This window comes from Arachis hypogaea, chromosome 13 (genome assembly GCF_003086295.3).
Source record: "Arachis hypogaea cultivar Tifrunner chromosome 13, arahy.Tifrunner.gnm2.J5K5, whole genome shotgun sequence".
NCBI lineage: Eukaryota > Viridiplantae > Streptophyta > Magnoliopsida > Fabales > Fabaceae > Arachis > Arachis hypogaea.
In genome coordinates this window covers 12,513,363-12,539,870 of record NC_092048.1, presented here as the reverse complement: position 1 = coordinate 12,539,870, position 26,508 = coordinate 12,513,363, and the positions used below count along the sequence as shown (strand labels likewise).

The 26,508-nt window shown below is 34.4% G+C and overlaps 3 protein-coding genes across 5 annotated transcripts; all 3 read left to right on the top strand.

Moving 5' to 3' along the window:
• Positions 1–3,336: 3,336 nt before the first annotated feature.
• On the top strand, positions 3,337–7,104 carry LOC112737272 (disease resistance protein RPP13-like). 2 transcript variants are annotated; one of them, XM_072211256.1, is made up of 2 exons: positions 3,841–5,015; positions 5,235–7,104. In XM_072211256.1, exons 1-2 carry the CDS (start codon positions 4,082–4,084, stop codon positions 6,908–6,910), a joined length of 2,610 nt encoding a protein of 869 aa, XP_072067357.1. In that variant the 5' UTR covers positions 3,841–4,081; the 3' UTR covers positions 6,911–7,104. The 2 variants fall into 2 exon arrangements, with proteins under 2 accessions (XP_025642875.1, XP_072067357.1); XM_025787090.3 differs by having other exon boundaries at positions 3,337–7,104.
• A 2,268-nt stretch (positions 7,105–9,372) lies between these two features.
• Positions 9,373–12,622, top strand: LOC112737271 (putative disease resistance RPP13-like protein 3). Of its 2 annotated transcripts, none has more exons than XM_025787087.3 (2): positions 9,373–11,260; positions 11,537–12,622. In XM_025787087.3, exons 1-2 carry the CDS (start codon positions 9,555–9,557, stop codon positions 12,387–12,389), a joined length of 2,559 nt encoding a protein of 852 aa, XP_025642872.1. In that variant the 5' UTR covers positions 9,373–9,554; the 3' UTR covers positions 12,390–12,622. The 2 variants fall into 2 exon arrangements, with proteins under 2 accessions (XP_025642872.1, XP_025642871.1); XM_025787086.3 differs by having other exon boundaries at positions 11,387–12,622.
• Positions 12,623–15,470: 2,848 nt separating this feature from the next.
• Positions 15,471–23,966, top strand: LOC112737270 (ASI1-immunoprecipitated protein 2). Its single transcript, XM_025787084.3, has 11 exons — positions 15,471–16,035; positions 18,120–18,763; positions 19,007–19,092; positions 19,194–19,288; positions 19,474–19,755; positions 19,846–20,319; positions 20,594–21,263; positions 21,376–21,606; positions 21,713–21,837; positions 21,925–22,337; positions 22,655–23,966. The coding sequence occupies exons 2-11, from the start codon at positions 18,161–18,163 to the stop codon at positions 23,654–23,656; spliced, it is 3,981 nt and encodes a 1,326-aa protein (XP_025642869.1). The 5' UTR covers positions 15,471–16,035; positions 18,120–18,160; the 3' UTR covers positions 23,657–23,966.
• Positions 23,967–26,508: the final 2,542 nt, after the last annotated feature.

The following is a 26,508-nucleotide window of genomic DNA, read 5'->3' as shown; positions in this document are numbered from 1 at the left end:
CAAGCAAATGTAATAGGGCACTTGAAACCCCTCTCTTGTACTTAATAAAATTCAGAATATCATTTGGTCACATGATGAAGCATTGCAGATTCCTCATCATTCACCAATCATCCATGCTTGTCACTTGTAAAACACTGCCATTGGTGCTTACAGAATTGGGAGACTTCTGCGTTCCTTTATCATTTTTTGTTTTTAACACAATTTAGTCTCCAAACTAAAATCTACAATTCTACCAATTTATTAGAGGGCTGCTACACATACGAGTCTTTTTGGTTTATAAGTCTTACAAGTTGGCACAAGTCCAACAAAACACACGCATTACACTCCCACATTCAAGAGTAAATAAACGCACGTTATTTAACCACTTCCTGTTTCCAAAGCGCGCTACTCACCATGCATTATGAACGACTCTTCTTCTTCCTCCTTCATGAAAACGAATTTCTTGCCAAATTTGAAGATAATGGAACTTTAGAAATACACCCAAACGATTACAGGAATTCACCCAAACGATTATAGAAATACACCCAAAGCATTACAGAAATACATCCAAAGGATTACAAAACTACACCCAAAGGATTTAAGAAATACACCCAAAATTCGTTGAAGTACATCTTATGCATAATTCAAACCTCTTTCTCTTTCTCCTCCTCATCTTCTGATGCTTTTTCTTCTTCAAAAACGATTTCAGAGCTTGATGTCAAAAAATAATGGAAATCGAGAATAACGAAGAAAGAAAACAGAGAGAAAAGCACGTAAATGAAGAAGGAGAAAGAGAAGGCAAGAAACGAAAGAAAAGAAGAAGAGGAAGAGGAAGAAGAACGTGCAGCAAGAAGAAGAAGAAAGTGCAGTGAAAACGTGGAATAACGGTTCGAAGCGCGTTAATATAAATGACTTGTAAAGACTTGTATAAAAAAACGCTTGTATGTGGAGAATTATTCAATTTATTATCCTTTGGGCTTTGCAATCCAAGTGCAGACACAATCCACATAAAAGGGTTGTTCTTACAAGGATTGATTTCTGTGTGTCCCTGCTTTGGGTTTGTTTATGTATTTTTGACATTGAATAAGAAGCAGCAGCTTGAGTTCTGTGTTGCATTCATGGGAGTGTAGCTGAAAGTAGTTAAAATAAAAACATGATTACATATTTACATGAGTAAGATTAGTGGAGGTGAAATGATTGGAGAGTGATATTGTCACTCCCAAAATTAATGTCTTTCCTCACTCTCCTCTTATATTATTTGTTTTGAAAATAATTTAAAAATAATATATATTAAAAAAGATAATACAACATAATAACAATATAGGAGTTTCTACTTTCTAGTAAAGGATAAAGTTGGTTATAGAGTGACAATTAACAAGAATGTGTATTTATTATTAGGGCAATTTACGCATCTAAATTGTTTGACCCTCAATATTACGCAAATACATTGTTTCCAAATTTAATACGCAAATGCATTGTTTCACTATTTTATGTAAACCGCTACTGGCAGTAGCGGTTTACAGGTGTGCATAAACCGCTACAACCAGCCGCGGTTTATGTGTGTGAGTGTAAACCGCTGCTGCCAGCAGCGGTTTACGTGCGCGTGTGTGTGAGTGTAAACCGCTACTGGCAGTAGCGGTTTACGTGCATGTGTGTGTGAGTGTAAACCGCTACTGCCAGTAGCGGTTTACGTGTATGTGTGTATACTATTTAAATAATATTATAAATAAAAAATTTAATTTATCATTTCACAATATAATTTAAAAAATATAAATATGTATGTAATAAATTTTTTATTTGTATTTATTATTAAAATGAGATTAAATAGCAAATCAAAGAGTGAGTACTCAGAGTACTAAAATATATAAACTAAGACTAAATTTTTTTTATCTTCATCCCTTCTAAAACTCATGAATGATAAAATAATTTATTTTTAGTAAAAAATTCACTAAAGCATACACTTTTTCTTTAAAAATTACTTCATTTTTTATCCATATAAATCATATGATTGCAAAAAATATATACTCCGTTTTCTTTCTCTCAATTTTTTTTGTAACTTAATTTAGCGGTTTCTGTGTTCATCTAGCGGTTTACGTTTATTAGAAAAAATGTTTGTTTATGCTAAATTAAGTTACAAAAAAATTGAGAGAAAGAAAATGGAGTATATATTTTTTGCAATCATATGATTTATATGGATAAAAAATGAAGTAATTTTTTTAAAAAAAAGTGTATGATTTAGTGAATTTTTTACTAAAAATAAATTATTTTATCATTCATGAGTTTTAGAAGGGATGAAGATAAAAAAAAATTTAGTCTTAGTTTATATATTTTAGTACTCTGTGAGTGTACTCACTCTTTGATTTGCTATTTAATCTCATTTTAATAATAAATACAAATAAAAAATTATTACATGCATATTTATATTTTTTATTTTATTCATCAAAATTATGATGCTATCACTATTATTTATCTAATTAATCAACTGTAAAATACAAATAATTTTTATTTTTTGGTATAAGACAACAAAGTTGCACAAATAAAAAAAAATCATTTAGCTAGAACCTCAAATGCAAATCAGCAGCAAAGAACACAACCTATTTTTTCAAACTCTCCAATCTCCTTTGTATGGTTGATATAAATAAAAGAGAATGAAGTGATTTTTAAAGAGTAAAATATATAATTTAGTAAACTTTTGGCTAAAAATAAATTATTTTATTATTTATAAATTTTAAAAGAGATGAGAATAAAAAAAATTAGTCTTGCTTTATATAATTCAATACTTTGAAGACTGTATTTTTTTATTTGTAATTTGGTCTCACTTCTAATAATAAATACAAGTAAAAAATTTATTACATGCATATTTATATTTTTTAAATTATATTGTGAAATGATAAATTAAATTTTTTATTTATAATATTATTTAAATAGTATACACACATACACGTAAACCGCTACTGCCTACACTCACACACACATGCACGTAAACCGCTACTGCCAGTAGCGGTTTACACTCACACACACGCACGTAAACCGCTGCTGGCAGCAGCGGTTTACACTCACACACATAAACCGCGGCTGGTTGTAGCGGTTTATGCACACCTGTAAACCGCTACTGCCAGTAGCGGTTTACATAAAATAGTGAAACAATGCATTTGCGTATTAAATTTGGAAACAATGTATTTGCGTAATATTGGGTCAAACAATTTAGATGCGTAAATTGTCCTTATTATTATTATTATTATTATTATTATTATTATTATAAAAGAGGTAATCTTATCCTTCCTAACAAAATGTCTCAGTTATAGCATAACGCAAACAGAAATAGTAGTAGACTAGTAGTGATTCTAAGTCACCTTTCATATTCAGTGTCTTGGTGGCAGGAACATGAACTGCAGCACCAACCTTTTGTAACTTGTAAGTTCTCAAATTCCCACTATTGCTATTTTAGAACTCTGTATTGTTATGTCTGTATATAATAAGCTAGTTCAATGTCACTTAGCCAGACTCGGGTTTGAGCTGTGAATGGCCTCACTGGGAGGATCAAATTAAGTATGAGACTCATTTTCATTGTTTCCCATTTTAGGTAATATTCTGCTTCATGTTTTATCAAAATAATTATTCTTTAATTTGTCATCTGTTTGTAACAGAAAATGAAGTTTCCACTTACCATTGTGAAAATAACAGCAGTGCTTTTCCTTTGACTCTAAAGGCTGTGTTTTTTGTGTATCTCTCGTTTTGTTTTCCATCGAAGGTGCAATGAAACTGTTATGTTGACTCAGAGTCAATGACTAAAACAAGAAAAACATCAACCACAATAATTAAATATTAGAAAAGTGTAAACATTGTAAAGTATTTGTCTTAGAAATTTAGTGGAAGATGCAACTGAACTTTACTCTTCTGTTGACTCCAAAAGTCGTCTTGAATTATTGAGTGCGCTTCTTTCCTGTGATCCTTCCAGCTCTAATCTAACCACATAAGAAATTTAAAGAAGGAGTAGATGCTTTAATGAATCAATGCTCATCAAGCACCTACCATCACTTTCCCTTCACTAAATCATAAGTTTTAAACTCAATATTCTTCTTAGACGCGCAACAACCCTGTGATGGCAGATGGTGTGGTTTCCTTCCTTCTAGAAAACTTGTCCCAGCTGCTGGCAAGTGAAGCCAAGCTACTATGTGGCTTGGAAGGTAGAATCAGATCCCTCCACAGTGAGCTCGAAATTATAAACGTGCTCCTCAAAAGCTTCGAAGGGAAGAGGAACAAGAAGGAGATGGAGCAAGTAGTTGCCAACCAGATCAGAGATGTTGCTCAGGAAGCTGAGGATGTCATCGACACCTTCGTTGCCAACGTGGCCATGCACAAGAGGAGATCCAAGCTAGGGAGAATGTTCCATGGTGTTTCCCACACAAAGCTGCTTCATGATGTTGCTGAGAAAATAGAGAGCATAAAAGCCAATCTTAGTGATATACGTGAGAACAAGATCAAGTATGATGTCTTCCAACAAGAAAGTGAATCATCGTCGACAAGAGAAGATGAGGAGAGGATGCAGTTGTTGCACAAGAGGAGAAGAGATGTGGAGGAACATGATGTAGTTGGTTTCGTCCGGGAATCCAAGACAGTTATCCAGCTGCTTAGTGAAGATGGATCAAGGAGCAATGTTGTCTCCATCATTGGTATGGGTGGGTTGGGCAAAACCACCCTTGCTCGAAAGGTCTATAACAGCGATGAGGTGAAGGCATATTTCAATTGTCGTGCATGGGTTTATGTTTCAAATGATTGTAGAGTTAAGGATCTTCTACTTGGCATTCTCAACTGTTTGATGCCTAACCCTGAATATGAGTGTAGTAGCAAAAAGAAGGGAAAAAAGAAAAAGAGCAAAGAGAAACCAAGAGACCTTAATACTTTAAGCGAGGATGAACTGAAGCAAATAGTGCAGGACTGCTTGAAGAAGAAGAGGTATCTACTAGTCCTTGATGACTTGTGGAAAGCTCAAGATTGGGATGAGGTACAAGATGCTTTTCCAAACAATAATAATGGTAGTAAAATACTAATTACGAGTCGTTTGAAAGAGGTGGCTATCCACACTAGTCAAGATCCTCCTTTCTATCTTCAATTACTTACTGATGAAGAAAGTTGGGAACTCTTCTCCAAGAGAGTTTTTCGTGGAGAAGAGTTCCCATTTGATCTAGAGGATCTAGGCAAACAAATAGTCAAAAGTTGTCATGGTTTGCCACTTTCCCTTGTTGTTTTGGCAGGGCTTCTTGCACATAAGGAGAAGTCATACCGAGAATGGTCCAAAGTGGTAGGACATGTTAACTGGTATCTCACTCAAGATGAAACCCAAGTCAAGGACATCGTACTCAAACTCAGTTACGACAACTTGCCCAGAAGATTAAAACCATGTTTCCTGTATCTTGGGATCTTCCCTGAAGACTATGAGATACCTGTTAGGCAACTGCTTGAACTATGGGTTGCTGAGGGATTTATACAACAATCTGGGACCAGATATCCTGAGGAAGTTGCTGAAGATTATTTGTATGAGCTCATTGAACGTAGTTTGGTTCAAGTAGCACAAATGAAGAGTTTTAGTGGAGGTGTCAAAACATGTCGCATCCATGATCTTCTTCGAGATCTGTGCATTTCTGAGAGCAAAGAAGACAAGCTTTTTGAAATTTGCATGGATAATAACATTTTGGCAAGAAGACAACCTCACAGGCTATCTCTTCATTGCAATGTGCCTCACTATGTTTCTTCAAGCAACAATGACCATTCAGTTGTACGTTCTATGTTTTGCTTTAACCAAGACTATCATTTGACTCCAAGCAACTGGAAACGGCTTTTCAAATCCTTCAAATCTGTTCGAGTATTAGATTTGGGCAGCAACCATTGTCTAAAGGTCCCTTCTAATTTGAGTTTATTTATCCATTTAAGGTATCTAAGAATATACTCGCAACATACCCGCATCATTCCAGATTCTATATGCATGCTTCAGAATCTACAGACACTGGACATAGCAGGGCCTTGTAGGATGGTTGTCTTGATTTCTTTCCCCAATGGACCATGGAAACTAAAACAACTAAGGCACTTGCATACAATTAGGCCCATATTGCTACGTGGCAACCATCATTCAAGAGCAGTTGCTGAAGTTATGTGGAATCTTCAAACCATCTCTTCCATTGCACTCAATAGGCAAGTAGCATATCTATTTGAGAAAGGAAGCTTTCCAAAGCTTCAAAAGTTGGGTTTGCTAATCTCCTCAGGCAAGAAGGGGGAACTGCACACACTGTTGCCAATCCTACAACAATTAAGTCATCTGAATAAGTTACGAGTTTCCTTTGAATGGAAGAAGTCAGAAGTGCATTCATCCGCAAGCAACCACATGGAATGGCACATTGGATGCAAGCCACATGAACTGTTACAAAGCCTGCAACAGTTAACTAATCTGAGTTCATTGAAAATTATCAATGCTTGGGACCTTCCAACATGTCCTGTTGCATTTCCTCCATGCATTACAAAGCTAACTCTGTCAGGCATCACTTGCATGAATGAGGATGGGACGAATGCCATGGGAAGTCTCACTAGACTTCGAATTTTGAGATTATATGGGGGATATTCTTCCAATGATTCCTTTGAGATTAATTGTTCTGCAAGTAATGGGTTCCCACAGCTGCAGGTGTTCGAGATGAAAAAGTTGAAAGTTCATAACTGGAAATTAGCCAACGGTGCAATGCCATACCTTGAGCACTTGCTGATCGATTTTTGTCGACAGTTGGATGATCTCCCAAATGAATTGTGGTCTTTGAGTGCCCTGAGACAAGTGCATGTTTTGCGACCCTCTGAAGCATTGTCTCTCAGACTAAAAGATATTGAAATGAAGGATGGGTGTGAGCTCATAATCAGAGAGGGTAATTCCTATTTCTATGGAATTTAGAACTAGAGATTTTGTGTTTGAATCACTTTTCTTTTACTCTTTTTTTTTTTTTGTGGGGGTGTGTGTTTGAATCAATAATATATGTATTATAAATTCTTGGAACATTTCATCCACTGAAAATCATAGGTTTGATGTACTGCTTTCAACTTTGTGATTTTAATTTTGAAAATCAAGAGTTCAATTTTAATGTATTACTAGTATAAGTTTTTCTTTGGTGCACCATGCCTTCAAAGGCTGCCTGTTGATAGATGTGAGATGTCGACCTGTCTTTGAAATGATCTATGGTCTTTGGTAAAACAAAGAGGGGTGTGTGCTCATAATCAGAAAGTAATTGGAGCTTGTTGAGATTTTGAATAAAAATATGGGTGTGTGTGGCTGGCGGAATTATAAATAATTCCTAAAAATTTTAAGATGGGAATATCATATTCTCATGTTTGGTTCAAAATTTGAAAAGTTATTTCTAAACAAGTTTGATTTCAGAGAATCAAAATACCATAATTTCAATTCCCACCTTCTCCCTGTAACAAAGTAATACTTGAACCACACACACCCTATATGCATTATAAATTCTTCATGCATTTAGTGCATGTTTGGGCGCCATTATTTTGTTAAAAAAAAAGATCTTTTTTTAATGAAAAAAGATCTTTTTTTATTTTTTAACGTATTTGGCAAATTTCTAGTAGTAAAAGTAAAAGCACTAGTAAAATAAAAAAAAAAGATCTTTTTTGAAAAGCTGTAATTTACATCTTTTTTTAAAAGATCTTTTTTTCTTAAAAAAATATGTTTTTCATGTAATAAATAAACAAAAAAGTACTTTTATATTGTTATACCCAAACATAATTGATTGATAAAAAGATCTTTTTACATGAGATATCCAAACATAAAATTACTTTTACTTCTCTATAAGATCTTTTAAAAAAATATAACTCAAAAAAAGATCTTTTCTTAAAACTCACCCAAACAAACCCTTAATCTTATCAGTCATTTAGGACAAGCACAAGTATTATTAAACTTTAATTGTTCCAAATAATAACGGGAGTGCTATGGGGTAGCCAAAAGCTAACTTCATTGCATCCTTTCTATTTTGTTACAGAAATCTACAAGTATTTGTACACACTTGTGACTTGTTAAATTGAAATGGGACCTCTGTTTTAATAATTTCAGCATATTATAATAATATTCTTATATATGAAGACTGTGAATTTATTCAACATAATAACGTGACTACAAAAAGTTTAATTTTACTGTCTGAATTTAATATTTGTGACAAATAATCATTTGTTTGTATTTGTCCGCTTGATAAATGTCACGACCTATTCCATAATAAGGTTTCACTATAATTAACTATGGTTGTAGCATAGATTTGTGAAATTGCTACTTCTCATCCATAGTCCTACGAGTAGTTTTCATTTAAAAAATAACAGATATCTTCATGATTATGATGTCAACTGATTCAGGGAATTATTATGAACGGACCAAAGAACTCTTGCTGCATGTGTGTGCTCCATGTCATCTCAAGTTGGGTATTCTCATTTATCTCTATGAATTCAGAGTAACGCATTTTTGGGCTAAGCTATGTTCAACCTGTGAAGAAACAAAATCGATATTAACATTGATACTGACAATGGCATGTACTCAAACATGTAGATGCACTGAAGCTTTAAAATGATAGGACATACATGATATATAATATAAGTTATGTATTTTTCTTCGAGTATATATTAATTAGAATTTATCAACATACATACATTATTCAAGCATTTAGAAATGTAAAATCACAAATATTCACTACTACTAGGTTCTGCCAAAGTTTTTTTGAAATATTACATGTATACAAAAAATAATTACTAAATTAGCCACCTATATAAAATACACATTAAACATAATTAAATAATAAATATATATAATAATTTTGTTGTAACATATCAGTTGTGTCAAAAACATTTGCCTCAAATAAAATACTATCTAAAAGTAAGTGGCATTATCCTACTCCTGTTATGTCAATTTAAACAAGAGGAGTGCTAGGGGGCTAGCAGATTTTGTGAGTTGTAGCCATCAATTAGCCATCAATAATGTATTTAATGGTGTGAGATTTCATCTAATGATGGAGGATCACTCATATTTTTTTGCTGGCTAAGTACTGGCCAGATTTTAATAAATCTGCTGACTTCCTAAACTTTTCCTATAAACAAATTAATCTTTCTTTATAAAGAAATAGTAACGAAGAGTACACAAGAGTTCAACTGTACACTTGTGTACAATTCAAACTACTGCAGGTTATAGTTGTAGAGTGTGGTTAAAGAAATTAATAGAAAAATAGTAAATCTCAGAGGCAAAAAAAAGAGACAATAAAAAATATGTAGTACTGTAGTAAATAAATTGGAAACAACATCTTTTTTAAAAGATGCAATAATACACCTTAACGTTTTGTATGGTTGACGCAGAGACAATGAGGAGAAGACAAAGAATCCAACTATGCAACTTTCCAAAAGACACATAGCTGTCCTAAAATAATTATTGAATGCATTATTGTTTCTCCCAACTCCAATCTTAACACTCTTATGTCCTCAACAAACATCAAATATCAGTTTCCTACATTGAGCATCATCAGTTCAATTTCTAACCACAAATCCATCTGTTTATAATGGCAGATACTGTGATTTCCTTTGTCCTTGATAACTTGTCCCAATTGCTAGCACGCGAAGCCAGTCTGCTCTGTGGTGTGGATGACAGGGTTAAATCCCTTCAAAGTGTGCTCAACATGATGAACGAGCATCTCCAAACCTCTGAAGGAAAAACCAAGAAAGGAATAGAGAAAGAAGTTCTTCGCCAGATCAGAGATGTTGCACATGAAGCTGAGGATGTCATCGACACCTTTGTTGTCAACGTGGCTATACACAAGCGTAGAACCAAGCTGGGGAAGATGCTCCATGGTCTTGAGCATGCAAAGTTGCTCCATGATGTGGCTGAGAAAATAGACAGCATCAAAGCCACTGTCAATGATATAAGAGATAACAAGATCAAGCTCACCGATGTCGTCCCACAAGAAAGTGGATCATCGACGTCAACAAGAGAAGAGGAGGAGAGGGTTCTGTTGATGCACAAGAAGAGAAGAATTGTGGAAGAACATGATGTAGTTGGTTTTGTTCGTGAATCCAAGGCAGTCATCCAGCGGCTTAAGGAAGAGAGTTCCCAAAGCAATGTTGTCTCCATCATCGGTATGGGTGGCTTGGGCAAAACCACCCTTGCCCGGAAGGTCTATAACAGCGGTGAGTTGAAGCCATATTTCAAATGTCGTACATGGGTTTATGTGTCAAATGACTGCAGAGTTAAGGACCTCTTGATTAGCCTTATCAAGTCTTTGATGCCTAACCTTGAACACGAGCATGGGAGGAAAAAGAAGGGAAAGAAACAAAAGGGAACAGAGAAACCAGGTGATCTCTCTAGCTTGGATGTGGATAAGCTAAAGCTCATGGTGCGAGATTTCTTGACCATGAAAAGGTATCTGATAGTCCTTGATGACCTCTGGAAGACTCAAGATTGGGATGAGATACAAGATGCTTTTCCAAACGACAATAATGGTAGTAAAATATTAATTACTAGCCGTTTGAAAGAGGTGGCATCCCATACAAGTCCATATCCTCCTTATTACCTTCAATTCCTCAGCGATGATGAAAGTTGGGAACTCTTTTCCAGGAGAGTGTTTCGAGGAGAAGAGTGTCCTTCTGATATAGAGGATCTTGGAAAACAAATGGTTAAAAGTTGTGGCGGTTTGCCACTCTCCATTGTTGTTTTGGCAGGGTTACTTGCAAACAAGAGGAAGTCACACGAGGAATGGTCCAAAGTTGAGGGACATGTCAACTGGTTTCTTACTCAAGAAGATAAGACCCAAGTCAAGGACATACTCAAACTCAGCTACGACAACTTGCCTACAAAACTAAAGCCGTGCTTTCTGTATTTCGGGATCTACCCTGAAGATTTTGAGATACCTGTAAGGTCATTGCTGCAAAAATGGGTGGCTGAGGGATTTATTCGACAAACTGGGACCAGAAATGCAGAGGATGTTGCTGAAGATTACTTGTATGAGCTCATTGATCGTAGCTTGGTTCAAGCATCGCGAGTGAATGTTAATGGAGATGTGAAGGCATGTCGCGTCCATGATCTTCTTCGAGATCTTTGCATATCTGAGAGCAAAGAGGACAAGCTTTTTGAGGTTTGCACAAATAATAACATTTTGGAGAGATCAAAACCTCGCAGGCTTTCTATCCAATGTGGCATGCATCGCTATGTTTCTTCAAGCGACAATGACCATTCATGTGTCCGATCTTTGTTTTGCCTTGACCCAACAAGGTATGTTTTTACTCCCAGTGAGATGAAATGGCTCTTTAAATTGTTCAAATTGGTTCGGGTATTAGATCTTGGAGAAAACTTTTTCCGCAAAGTCCCTTCCAACTTGGGCTTATTTATCCATTTAAGGTATTTAAGAATACGCTCAGAAGGTGATTCCTTCAGCTTCAAGGTTCCGGATTCTATATGCACACTTCAAAATTTACAAACTTTGGAAATATACAGTGTTAAGCCGATATTTTTGGTCATTGGATTGATATTTTCAACATATTTGCCCAGTGGATTATGGAACATGAAACAACTTAGGCATTTGAATACTAATGGAAGCATCATCCTACATGGCCACCATCGTTCAAAAGCAGGTGATCAAGTTATGTGGAATCTTGAAAGCATGTACTACATTAAATTCAATAGACAGATTGCACACATGTTAGAGAAAGGAAGCTTTCCCAAGCTACGAAAGTTGGGTCTGCACATATCCTCAGTCCAGAAAAATAATGTGCATGAGTTGTTGTCAAGCCTACAACGTTTAATTCATCTAAACAAGTTACAAATTTCCATTAAATGGAAGAAAACACGGCGCGGAATGCCCTTAAACTACAAGCAGCACATGGAATGGCACGTCGGGGTCAAGCCAATTGAATTGTTACAGAGCCTGCAGCAGTTGTCAAATCTGAGCACATTAAAAGTTCTCAGAGCTTTCGACATTGCAACGTGTGATATTGCATTTCCTCCATTCATTACAAAATTAACGTTGACAGGCATTAGCTTCATGAATGATGATGGGATGAATGCCATTGGTAATCTTACTAGACTTAGACGTTTGAGATTGTATGGAACACTTGCATTTGATATTCTCTTTGATATTAATTGCACTGCAAACAGTTTCCCACAGCTCCATGTTTTTGAGATGGAGTGGCTGAATGTTGATAACTGGAAATTAGGCAATGGTGCAATGCCATGCCTTCAAACTCTGCTTATCAATGTCTGTAAAAGATTGGACGATCTCCCAGATGAACTGTGGTCTTTGACTTCCCTGAGACAAGTAAAAGTTCTGACACCCTCCCCAGCATTGTGTCTTGCACTAGAAAAGTTGGAAATGAAGAATGGATGTGAGCTCGTAATCGAATAGTTTTAACTTTAGAATTTAGAGATTAGAGTTGTTGAGTTTTGCTCAAAATATATGTACTCTAAGTTCTTCATACTTTATCACCACTGAATCATTATTCTTCAGGACAAGTATTGCTATTCAGTTTCATTAGCAGAGTCATGCTAATGTTTTCAGGCTTGACAACGGCACCAGTTGTGACTTGTGAGTCAATTGGAGTTATTTGTGTTAATATATCATATCATCGCTGTTCCATCTGGTTTTGGTGCTTTTGCTTATCACTTTTTCTTTTGATAATGGCTTGAGTATTCTCTGCACTTCTACTGCATATTAAAACCAACGATAAAATCTCCCTTGTTTTTTTCCTTGTAGTCATATCACTTGTCAATAGAATACAGTACCGAAAATATATATAGATGATTTTATTTCTAGTATATGTTCTATTGCAAGAAAGTCAAACTTTATACTCATAAAAGCTCCAATACTTGTCATTAAAATAATCTCTTTGAAAAGCTTAAAATGATTGATAGAAGCACATCAATGGTTTTATATATTTGTTTGGAAAATGAGGGATCACACCAAACAGCTCTCTGGTCTCTACGACTCCCTTCTGAATATCAATTTCTATGTCTTCTAAATTTATGCAAATCGCTCTCAGTCCGGCACGGGAAGATTTAAGTTAGGTTAATGTTAATGCTTGCAAGCATCATCATTCAGCTAAACTTTGTGATAGTATTGTTGCAGATAAACTATGAAGTAAAAACAGTCCTTCAGGATTTTGAGGGGATTGTTATGAAAGGATTATGTTCTATGTTACACACTTCACATATAATCGATTATAATAATAATAGATTTGGGCAACAAGTTTTCAAGTTTGTTTGCTAGGTTAGTTTGAAGTTTTTTTAGATACCTTATATCAGTTCTTGCACTGGTGCAGATAGTGTTAAGAAGACAGAACATCCTCATAAAGGTGAATATAATGCAAGAAAAGATGAAGATAAAAATGGATAGGAAATGAATAATGAAGAACATTGCCATTATGGTAAAGCTTTGAGAGGAAGCAAGACTTTGAGAATTAACTTGTGCAAATTCGTATTATTAATTGCAGAAAAAAAAAAATAGACGAAAACTGAATCATCAAACTAGATAGTTTTATTGAATTATCCATGGTCATTTTCTCACGCCACCGAGGATTAGTGTAATTCAAGTTGTGTGTTAATGGCTTTACATTGTTCAAAGTTCAAACAGGTCTTTTAGGTTAGAACTAGGCAAGCTTACTAATAGGCTACCAATACCATTGTGTTTGGAGTATGCATTCATTTTTGTTAAATATATTAGGAAGAAGAGACACTAATACACTTCAATCATTTAATGAGTCATGACGTGCTCAGTATTTATATACTTCGACGGACACATTCACCCTCTTAGCTATTGGCATGTGGCGTCGTTAGTTTGAGTGGACACGTGGCTCTCTTTACTCCTTGCTGGCACAGATAGTTTGAGTGAGGTGTCCCCTTAGTGTCAAATCAGAATAAACCATTTATTTTAATGATTAATTAAACAAAATTAATTAGAAACCATTTGTGGCATGTGGCACAACCATCCATATCAGCATGTCACGTGTCACTGGTTACCACATCATCATACCTTTATACATGGTCAAACCATGGAATGACACGTGTCACTAACAATCTACGTCATCAGGCTATGTTATCACGTCGTTAATGAAAAATGGGTCAGGGACTAGTATAGTGCATTTTCATCAATCTCAAGGACGTAATTAGTACAATTAAAATCTTAAGGATGATTTTGGTGCACAACGCCATTTTCAAAGACCATTTTAAGATTTAACTGCCTTTTGTTTCTATTGCAAGCTCGGTTTCCTCCTTCTATATGAATCTTAATTTTTTTTTCTCTTTCCTTTTCGATTTCTAATTTTTGCTCATTCATCATTCATATACAAATAAAAAGATGTTAATTTTTTTTTTCAGAATACCAAACTTTATCTTTTCAAACAATCTGTATATATATATATTTTAAAAAATTTAAATAAATAAAAATAAAAGATAAATTTTAAAAAAAAAATTGATTAAGAAAGACAAAAAAATTGTATAAATTCATCATTTAGAGATAATATATAAAAAAGTTTAAAAAAATTAAAAAATGTAGTTATTTGAGATATTTAAACTGATTTTTAAGAAAACTATTTGTATAAAATAAATAAGTTTTTTATCAAACTAAATAATAACATATGTCAATAAAAAAACAGTTTCATGTAAAATTAACTGCTAGTGAAATTTCACCATAATTTACTGCTGAGGCTGAGCTTATCCACGCGCACCTTTCTCACGAGTGTTCACAATCACTCTGCACGTGCCGTCAGAATTCGCACGTGCTCTCTGTCCCCTTCAAAGTTGAAATTCAATTCATTAATAATTTCATTTTCTTAAAAAAATAATAATGATAATAATATAACTTTTATATATGACCATTTAATCATTTATAAGTCAATAAAAAATATAAATACTTTTATTCATGTGATAATATATTATTAAATATATGTATAAAATTAATTTATTTACAATACATTAAAATAATAATAAAGAATAATTTAATTTTAATATAAAATATTTTATATGATCAATCAGTAAATCTATATTTTAGATTTTTGTTTATAAAATTAATATAAAAATAATTATTTTTATTAATATAATATTAAATATATGGTCAATAAGTTATAGTTTAAATGATATAATTTTTCTATACTAACTTTAAGAAGTCGTGCATTCGAGTTTCTCTATTTTCAATAAAAAAATTTATGGTTACATTAAATTAAATTAATAATAATTTATACCGTATAACTAAAAATATATGTTAGATAATTAGTATTTATGTCAATACTATCAAATTTTTTAATATATTAATATTATAAATTATTAAGTAATTATAAAAAATATTAATTTGTTTAAAAAACTTTTTTCTCTTATTAATTAAATTTAAATTAAATAAATAAATTCTAAAACAAAAGAAGAAGAATGTTACGTGGCAAGACCTCTATAGAATCTACAAGCCCCCAATATATATATAAGAGAGAGAGAGAGAATGAATTTTGGGTTTTTCATTCTTGCACTTACTTGCTTATATTTACTCTGAAATTTAATTTTGCCGCATGAGCAAAAGTTAATCAAATAGAAGAGTGAAAGGAAATTCTTCTGAGGAAGAAAAGAAAAGAAAAAGAAAACCCATCTGAAACCCCCTGAAGAAATTCAGAGAGACAAAGGAGAGCGAGCACCATTTCAATTCTTAGTTCCCTATTTGCTTTCTTTTTTCTTTCACCGCTTCAGAGAGAGGAAAGAAGGAAAGACAAATTCATGAGCTGATGTGCTATCTATCAATGACTAACAAAATTGGAAAATAATTCTTATAGGATCATATATATTTCGTTTTTCTGTATCTGCACTTTGAATTCGGCACTTTTGGTTGGTTGGTGGTGTCGTAGCAGAAAGCTAGAAACACTGATTTTCCGCAAATTGAAAGGACAGAAAACGGTTTTTGGGAGCTTCAAAACGGCGTCGTTGGAAGGCACTTAGCGCTTCGATTGCTACAACGCAAATGGCTGAACGCCCCTGAGGTTTTAACAATGCGGCGAACAATGCTTTCGAAGCAAGAAGTACGTGATTATCTATTTATCTCAATCCATTCTTAGTTAGGGTTTTTATATATATTATACTCATATTCATAAGATGTAGTTCTGTGGGGAAGTTGTTTTGTTAAGTTTGGTACTTGTTACGATAGGGTGAGATGATTCAGTATGTTCCGGTTAGGGTTGATTCAGAACTTGGTTGAAATCTTTGCTTCTTTTTCGTGCCTAGTTTAGTGCTTACATAGCGTTTGTTCTTATTGTTGCTAGAGTTTGGATCGATGATAATTGTTAGTGTAGTTTGGAATTACCTTCTAGATGAGTTCAGCATTGCGAGTGTGTTTCTGTGGGTAAGGAGCTGAAGTTTAATCAAATATGTGAAGTAGCAACTGCATCTGGGTCTCATTGTAGTTTGATAATTTTTTCTTGATCATTTCTGTTTCTTTAATGATTTCTGACCACATTAGATGCTTTGATTTTAGTGAATGCTGAATTTCATGGGAAAATTTATTTTTATGTATTGTTTTTGTCCCCAATGTTTGGGGTAAGTTCCAAAGGCGTCCCTAACGTTTCAATCGTCCTATTTAAATCCTTAACGTTTCAAAATTGACTCAATGTTGTCCTGCCGTTAGGGATCTGTTAACAGAATTGACGGCGGGACAAAATTGAGACGATTTTGAAACGTTAGGTAGCGTTTGTTTTGAGGTACTGAGACAGAGACTGAGAGACTGAGATTCAATATTATGTTTGTTAGTTCAAAGACTGGTACTAAAATTTCTGTCTCTGTCTCTAAAATTTCAGTATTTTAGTACCTCCAAAAAGTAGGGACACAAGGGACTAAAATTTTTAGAGATGGAGACTGAAACTTTAATAACATTTTATATCTAAAATACCCTCATTTCAATTAATTAATTCCAATTTTACTCTTTGTGCAAATTAAATTAGAGTTTCATTCTTGTTTCAATTTCTGTCTTCCATTTTGCACCAAATAGAATACTGAGATTTATTTCAATCTCTGTTTCTTAGTCTCTATCTCTCGGTCTCAATTTTTCCGTCTCTGTCTCTCCACCAAACACTACCTAATAGGACTTAAATAGGACGAAAACGTTAGGGACAAAAACGATACATAAAAATAAATTTTAATTTAGTTTTATCTTTCAATAATATTAATTTTTTACTGCACATAGTATTCAATTATTTTTTTATTATATCTAAATAAATTACACTTAATCACATTACTTTTATTTTAAATGAATTTATTTTTTTATAATTTTGAAGAATTTTGATACATTAGAGACAAAAGGTATAATTTGTATTTTATTGTATATATATTATTTTTTTTCTTTTCTGCAAGTTTATATACTAGTAATTCTACAAACATTTCATGATAACTAAAAATCTCTAAGAGTAAAATTATAAAAAAAATAATTTATTTAAAATAAAAGTTATATGATTAAGTGTAATTTGCTTAGATGTGATTAAAAAAATAATTGAATACTATGTATAGTAAAAAATTGATATTATTGAAGGATAAAATTAAAATTTATTTCTATGTATTATTTTTGTCCCCAACGTTTTCGTCCTATTTAAGTCCCTAACGTTTCAAAATTGTCTCAATTTTGTCCTGCCGTCAATTCTGTTAACGGATCCCTAACGACGACAGGACAACATTGAGTCAGTTTTGAAACGTTAGGGACTTAAATAGAACGATTGAAACGTTAGAGACAACTTTGAGACTTACCCCAAACATTGGGGACAAAAACGATACTTTACTCTAAATTATATTGTTTATCATCTATTTGCCATTTATGATTTATTATCCACTATCAACTATTGTACTATTCTTGGTGATGTTATCCTCTCTGTTGATGTTAAAAACGATGACATTAAAATTAACAACCCACAAGAACTTTGTATGGCTTGACATTTTTATTTTATGAACAGCCAGCTAAAACTAGATATAAATAACGAAAAAGGATATCTTTATGCTTTGAAGGTCTCTTTTAATGGTTGATGGAACCTTGGCCTTGTAGAAAGAATTAGTGGGAGCTATATGACTAGCGAAATCTGCATCAAAGCTCATCTTTCTTTTAACATACTTTTTTATACATCAGGTATTACCTGAATCTGGAAAAAGAGGTGTGTCAAACATTCTATGATCCAGAACGCTGATATGAAACTCGAGTCAGGGACTTGTAACGTTTGCTCAGCTCCTTGTTCGTCCTGCATTCATCTTAGTCGAGCTCTCACTCGACCAAAGGCCAAAGAGTTCTCTGATGAAAATTGTCACTTGGGGGAGGCCAATCTGTTTTCTACGGATGAGGGTGATCAATCTTCTCGTAGGAGCAGAACTTGTGAAAGATTGAATCATGCTAGCAGTGAAACCGGTAACATGCTTGGTGTTAATTCCTGTCATGAATCTATGTCTGAAAATGCTGAAAGCACACGAGCTTTATCAGAGAAGTACCGGGATGCCAAATTTTTAGAAGGTCTTGATGACAATGCTTCTTGTATCAGTAGAACCAGTGATGCTGATTTAATACCTGTTATTAATGGCAATACTGCTGTGCTTTCGACAAGAGTATATCCAAAGTCAGAATCAGATTCAGATAGTGATGTTGGTAATGTGAAAGACAAAAATCATAAAGTTCCAGTCCGTGATGGACTGCATGAGAAGCAAGGGGAGCAGGTTAAATCACCAGTCAAGCCTGAAGCTCACTCTGAAGATGAGAGTGATGACTCAGATGTTGAGCATGATGTGGGTACATTTGCTTTTATTGTTTGTTTACTTTTCTTTGAAACTAGAGTTATGGAGATGAAAATTTTCACTGATCCTTTGGTGGTATAGGGTAGTGAATTGTAAATGTTAGTCTATTCACCTTAAAATCATTCTTGATCTTTCATATTCTCTTTATTCAAACTTCCATTTCTCTTGCAAAAATTGTGTATGCTGCTCACCATGAGGAAAAGCATTCTTATGATTTCGTTAACTGGAAAATAGGTAAAAGTTTGTGACATCTGTGGGGATGCTGGTCGGGAGGAGCTACTTGCAGTATGTAGCAGGTGCAGTGATGGTGCAGAGCACACGTAAGCATACGAACTGTTCATATTCACTCTTTCTTTTTAATCATATTCTGTATAACTCATTGAATAAAATGAGTAGTAATATTCTTATTTCTTTGAATCAGCTATTGCATGCGAGAAATGCTTGAAAAGGTTCCAGAAGGAGACTGGTTATGTGAAGAATGCAAATATGCTCAGGAGACTGAAAATCAAAAGCTGGGTAAGAGTTAGGGAAATACAGGAGGATAGTATTCTGCAGTTTTAAATTTCATCTCTCTAGTCTTTATGCTGTTTCACAATTATTTCTTTCTTTTACTGAATTTGCATTATATTGATGGCACTGTAAGCTATCAAGCACCCACATCTATTGCTGCGTATTAATGGATTTGTGGAATTTTATTGCAGGTAAAATTAATTCAACTGCACATATCTCTGGAAAAAGGCCTCTTGAAAGTGAAGAATTGGCTAAGGCAGCAAAAAAGCAAGCTCTTGAGTCAAACATTGGGTCACCAAAGGGTTCAAGCCCCAAGAGAGTATTTCCACTGTCACGAGAGTCTTCATTCAAGAACCTTGATAAGGGAAAGTTGAATTCTGGTTACCACAGCTCCATTTGTAATCACCCTCATGGCAGTGACAGAGAACTTGCTCGCTCTCTTTCAGCTGGTCCTCGAAGTCAAACAACAAAGAGTATGGATTTATTTTTTATTTGCTCAGGACAATTCTACATTCCTAAGATATTTTTATTGTTTCTTTAAGTGGCTGTGGTTTTGTTTTTAGGTACATTGTTGAAGTCAAATTCATTCAATACGAATTCCAACCCAAGAGTCAAACTTGTTGATGAAGTCCCACAAAAGAAGAAAGGGGGCAGCGAACATGCTTCTAAGAATAGTGAGACACCAAGGCAAATGATTAGCAAATCTACATCATTCAAATCATCGAATTTGAGCCGTTCAAGTGCCACTGAATCAAAAGTTAAAATGCTTACTTCTAAGTCTAGATCCACACAGGACCTGAAAGGATCAAGACTAACAAAAGAATCTGACAGGAAATTTCTCTCTAGGGTTGATCAGCCTGTGGTTTGTTCAACCATTTCCAAACCTATAGGTGACCATAAGCTTTCCCCTCATGGTGAGACCAGTAAACCTTCTGCAGTTAACAATCGAGAGTGTAAGGGCAACCCAGATGTGAGATCAAATTCATTATCTAAGAATAATATAAACCGCAAGAGTTCGGCACCTTTATTTAGTGCAGGTGCGATCTTCATTGGAAACATGTTATTGCTTTGTGTTGATATTTTGTTTGATCCCGCAAGAGTTCCACTTATATTTTTAACATTGTTCTTTTCTGTGGCAATTAGCTTGTCTTGATATTTTTTAGTTTCAGTGTAGGAACTGTATCATCTATGAAACTGTCTTATATTAGTTTCAGTGGGATAATATTTTGGTGTATTTTGTCATTTTGTGCTTGAAACTAAGAAACTACGTAATCTGCCAAGACTTCTCTTATTTTGTTCCTTAAATTTCAGAAAGAATAGCAACCAGTGGTGAAGAAACTCAATTGGATGGGCCGCCTCAATCAAGAGAATTTTCAAATCAAATTGATAATACCAAAGATAGTTCTAGTGATCATGTGAGCTCTGGTCTTACTAATGCTTCTGGAAGCTCAGTCTTTCACAAAAGTAAGGATTTTGGCCATGCAACAGAATGTCGCGGGGTTGCTAATAGAGAAGAATTCAGCCTCGAAGGATCAACCACTGCCCCAAACAGTTCAAAAGACAAAATACATAAAGATAATAGACTGAAAGCTGCAATCCAGGCAGCTTTGCTTAGAAGGCCTGAAATATGCAAGAAGAAAGAAGTACCTGATCGAACTGATGAATTTTCTACATCAGGCACAGACTTGAATTCAGAAGTCAGTTCTCAGGATCAGGCGATTGTTATCAACACACCAAAGAATATTCTTTCTACTGAAGAAACAAAAGCGAGGCAGGAGATCCTTCACAACCCAACATTTGAAACTCCATCTTCCAATGGTTCGAAGCCAGTTAGCTTTGGTCCAATACAGCCAAGAAAGTTAGAATCTGTTGGTCCTGATCCTGGAAATCCTGTAGTGAGAGATTTCCAGAATCAAGCTTTGGCTGTCTCAAGTGTTCTTTCACAGATAGCAGCCTTTCCAGAACATCAATTCATCTGGCAGTATGTTAACATTCTGTGATAAGCTAGTTTCTCGTTATTCTAGATTGCTCTTGTTCTATTCCTTTTTAATGTTTTTTAAGTGTGATCTACCTGAACTTTGTTGTTCATGCAGAGGTGTCTTTCAAGTGCACAGATATGGAAAGCTACCTAACTTGTATACTGGAATTCAAGCACATTTATCCACATGTGCATCCCCCAAGGTTCTTGAGGTAGTGAACAAGTTTCTACCTGAAGTTTCCCTCGATGAAGTTTCTCGCTTGAGCACTTGGCCTTCACAATTTCATCAAGGCAGGGCTAGGGAAGATAATATCGCTCTTTACTTTTTTGCCAAAGACATTGAAAGGCAAGGCTATGAATATTATTTTATTGAGAGAGCTACGAAATTAATATATATTTCTTTGATTTTCTGTCTAGTAATTATTTACTTACTCAATAATTTTTTGATTCAGTTATAAGAGACACTACAAGGGTCTACTGGATCACATGATTAGAAATGATTTAGCACTTAAAGGAAGTTTTGATGGTGTTGAACTTCTCATATTCCCATCTAATCAGCTTCCTGAAAATTCTCAGCGTAAGGACTTTTTGTTGACTCTTGCTACAACCAATAGTTTGTACCACAACATAAGAAAACTTATTGTTTTAACTGCATTTTCTGCAGGTTGGAATATGCTGTTTTTCTTATGGGGTGTATTTAGAGGACATAGGATGAATAATTTTGACTCTGCAAGAAAGGTTTGTATTCCCAGTTTGAACGTGGTGCCAGTTGAGAAGGATTTTCCAACTTCTGTCATGAATTTGTCTGAAACCCACAGCTCACTGAAGCGGATGGATGAACAATCAATTGCTTGTGGTAGCACAGGCAGTGCAGTTCTCCCTTCCACTTCCATAGGTGAAGGCCCTAATGTTTTCCATGGGGATTTTGATATCAAAGAAACTAGTGACGAGGCATGTTTGGGTTCACAAGTAAACTTACATAGGCAAGATACTAGAATCAACACTGAATCTACATTGGAGATTCCTTCAAGCAGTGGTCAGTTGTGCCAAGAATTGCATTCCGCAGGTTCATCCCCGGTACTGTTTTTCCCTTAAATGCTTAATTTGATATACTTGAATTTTTCTTTGCTAATTCTGCGATGTGACCCTGATCTATGAAATTTTTTAATTTCAAATGCTATTTTGATTTCCTATATTGTAGAATGTGTACAGTGGTTATTTGGTGCTCCTAGCCTCCTACAATTAAGTTGAATTGCTGATGTTATAAAGTTACCAATCCTTAAATATTAAATCAAGGGGAAGATTAAATAGAAGCATAATGGTGAAGTTTTGGTATTAGAGACCATGTTGACAGTTATGAAGTGCTGCTGCTAAGATGTTCTTGCTTTGTGCAGAAAGATGGACAGCAGAGAGTCCCCACACCTCCTGAAGCAATGAGAACACTTGTAAGTAGCAGGATTGTGGAAACAAATAGTGACTATGACATTTCAGTCAAGCAAGAGAACTCTCTGTCTTCAGGGATTCCTTCTGCCGAGAAACAAGAGACAGATGCTGCAAGCAATACCTCTAAAAGTCAAATTTCAGAGAGAATTAACCATGATGAAGATCAACATAGGCCTAAAAGGAAACTGATAGAAGAAGATCTCAATATTAGCATAGAGGCAACGCTTCAAGAAGGCCCATCTGTAACAATCATAAACTGTCAGCAAACCAATGATAAAAGAGTTCAGCATATAGATGTTTCAAATGCAGTTTTGAAGGCTTCCACAGATAGTTATCAGAAATTGCCTTGGGATAAGGTCAATGGAAAATTGGAAGATGGAGAAAGTTCCAGCAAGAAGCTCAAGTCAGGTTTAACTGATATTTATGGAAGTTGTAGTTCAGGAGGTAGGGAATCTTCCAATGGCAGTTTTATGGCCCGTGCAAACCATCCTGGTACCTTCTCTTCAGTTGAGGACCTTGGAACCATGGAAAGAACCTTCTTTCCCGTTGATTCGCATAAGAAAAATGACTCACAATTGATGCTCAACGGCATGCCACTGGAGGGGTCTTGTGAGTATGAGGGTCAATTTCAAGTTGGGATTCCAAATCTAGAGCTTGCTTTGGGGGGCAAAATAAAACCACAGCCACTGCCAGTTCCAGCGCCGCCCCATAAGGGTATGTTCCCTTTTCTCGTCGGAGCTGTAGACAAGAAAAATAACCAGAAAAAACCACCTGAAGTAGTTGGGGATGAGCAAGAGGGCGACAACAGTGTTGCTGCATCTCTTTCGCTGTCTCTATCATTCCCATCATCAAATAAGGAACCTGTCAAACCTGCTCCAAAAGCTGAACATTCGACTGATGGGCATCATGTGAATACTCCGTTTCTCCTTTTTGGGAGATACACAGACAAATAAAATCTACCTAGTATATCTCTAATCTTGTACATTATCTGTTCCATATGCCTTTGATAAAAGCTATAGCCTATCATGTAGGACCCCTTAATCCACCTTCATGAGCCTCTAGAGTGAATAAATGTGTTTTCTTCCCTCCTTTACTCCTTAGATAAATACATGTTTTTGGTATTATCTTTTTGGTTCAAAAACACAGTTACGGCTGTTTGTATATATAGTGAGAAAATCAGCCGGCATAACTTCGGAAATATCAATAGGAGCTTGCGGATGACTTTCTTTTTAAATGACAAGGTTTCCTTTGTTCCTGACTTCATCATTGGTCTCTTTTTGCATTGCATATAATTGACCATCATCTTTAGTTTCCCCACTTGATTACTACTAGTAGTAGTAATAGATTAGCTAAATTCTTTACTGGGATTTCTTCTTGTATGACCCATTTAACGTAGCACCGATAACGTGTATGGTTTTTTATTTGAACTAAGGCGCATTCTTTAAGCATGGATTTTCTTGAGGGTTTTTAAAATGAACAAACTATGGGAATTTAAGGCATTTCAAAAATACTGATGTTTTAATTATAATAAATGTATATAATATATTAATTGAAATTAACTGCTAAAATTATTAGAATATCGGTATTTCTTTATTTCTAAAATATTTAAAGATTTTCGTGAACTATAAATGATGTACTTGAAAGGTTCAAAACAAAAATAATTCTAAAATATTTATGTTTTTCGTGAACTATAAATGATGTACTTGAAAGGTTCAAAACAAAAATAATTCTAAAATATTTATGTTACGATAAGTATGAATATCCATCAAGTTAACATTGGGCTGTGCAATATTAAATATATGCGGTGCTTTGTTTTCCCATGGTAGACTTCATATTAATGAAGTTTGAAAAGGAGAATGTTGGACAAGAATAAATAGGGCATGGGTTTGTGATTATACGTACACAAGCAAGTAATAATAAAATCACTTCTCTCTTTATGTTGCAATCAAATACTCTTCTCTTTATATTTCTACTACAATTCTTTCTCTTCTTTTATTTTATTAGTATTCTAAATTCTCTTTTCTATTACTCTTTACATATAATATTAATAGCAATATTAATCATCTTTATTATATTGAGATAGTAACAATAAACATATGCAATTCTCTCTCTTTATTTTTAATACTTCTTTCTATCTTTGTATATATATATACATTACAACATATAATATTATTATATATATATATAAATTATTATTGAGCTAATTATTTTAATACTAGAGTCTTCTATTTATACATCTCTATTATATATATATCTTTTATTTCACAACACGTTATCAGTACGATACTCTGATCAAATTTTTAGGAAGACTCAGGTAACAAATTTTCATTATGTCGAAACTCTCTCATCTTGAATTCAATGCTCTTGATATATCTGGAAACAATTATTTATCATGGATACTAGATGCTGAAATCCATCTTGATTCAATGGATCTTGGAGATACCATTAAGGCTGAAAATAATGCATCCCAGAAGGATAAAGCCAAAGCCATGATTTTTCTCCGTCGTCATCTTGACGAAGGATTGAAAAATGAATATCTTACATTAAAAGATCCTGCAGATCTTTGGAAAGACCTTGAAGAAAGGTATAATCATCAGAAAACGGTGATACTTCCTCAGGCCCGATATGAATGGACGCATTTGCGTTTACAAGATTTTAAATCTATAAATGAATATAATTCTGCAATGTTTCGAATCACCTCACGAATGAAATTGTGTGGGGAAAAAAATAACTGATCATGATATGTTGGAGAAAACTTTCTCAACCTTCCATGCCTCGAATGTGCTCCTGCAGCAGCAGTATCGAGAGAAAGGGTTTAAGAAATATTCTGAGTTAATTTCTTGCCTTCTTGTTGCCGAACGCAACAATAAGTTGTTATTGAAAAATCATGAAGCGCGCCCAGCTGGCGCCGCCCCATTTCCTGAAGTAAATGCGGCAAATCGTTACCCCAGAAGAGGTAAATGGCAAGCTTTTAATAACAAGAAAAATTATGGAAGGAAAAAGAATTATGTTCAAAAGAGAGGATCTCACCAGAAGTGGGATAGAGAAAGAAATATCGGGCAGAGTAAATCAACAGAGGATAAGTGTTTTCGTTGTGGTGGAAAGGGCCATTGGTCTCGTACCTGTCGTACCCCAAGGCACCTAGTTGATCTTTACCAGGCATCTTTGAAAAAGGACGATAAGGGAAAAGAGTCGAATTTCGTTTCAAATGATGCAGAAAATTCCACCACTCATTATGATGTATCTGATTTCTTTGAGGACCTTGAAGGAAATATTGGCCATTTGATCAATGATGGAATAGTTTAATATGTGAAATTGTGAAGTATCTATGTAAATAAATAATGTAAAAAATTTATTGTTAAGTTTTATTTTCTATGTATTTAAGTTTCAAATGTGATGTACATAAATAATGAAATATTAATGTTTATGAATTTTGAAATTATTAAATGTGTCAAATTTTAAAATAAAATTTTAGTATATGACATTATTTTATGTACAGTATTTCTTAGAAAAATAATTCTGATCAAGTATTCAATTTATCTGTGCATACTACTCATTTTATTATTATTTGTTTTTGAAGAGAATGGCAAGGATATGTAATGAAGATGTATGCCTTGCGAATAGTGCAAGTTCGCACACTATTCTCAAAAGTGATATATATTTTACCCATCTTGTGCCAAAAGAGGAATATGTTAATACTATTATTGGCTCAGGTAATGTGATAGAAGGCTCCGGAAGAGCTATAATTTTGTTTCCTGGAGGAACAAAATTTATAATAAATAATGCACTATTATCTACCAAGTCT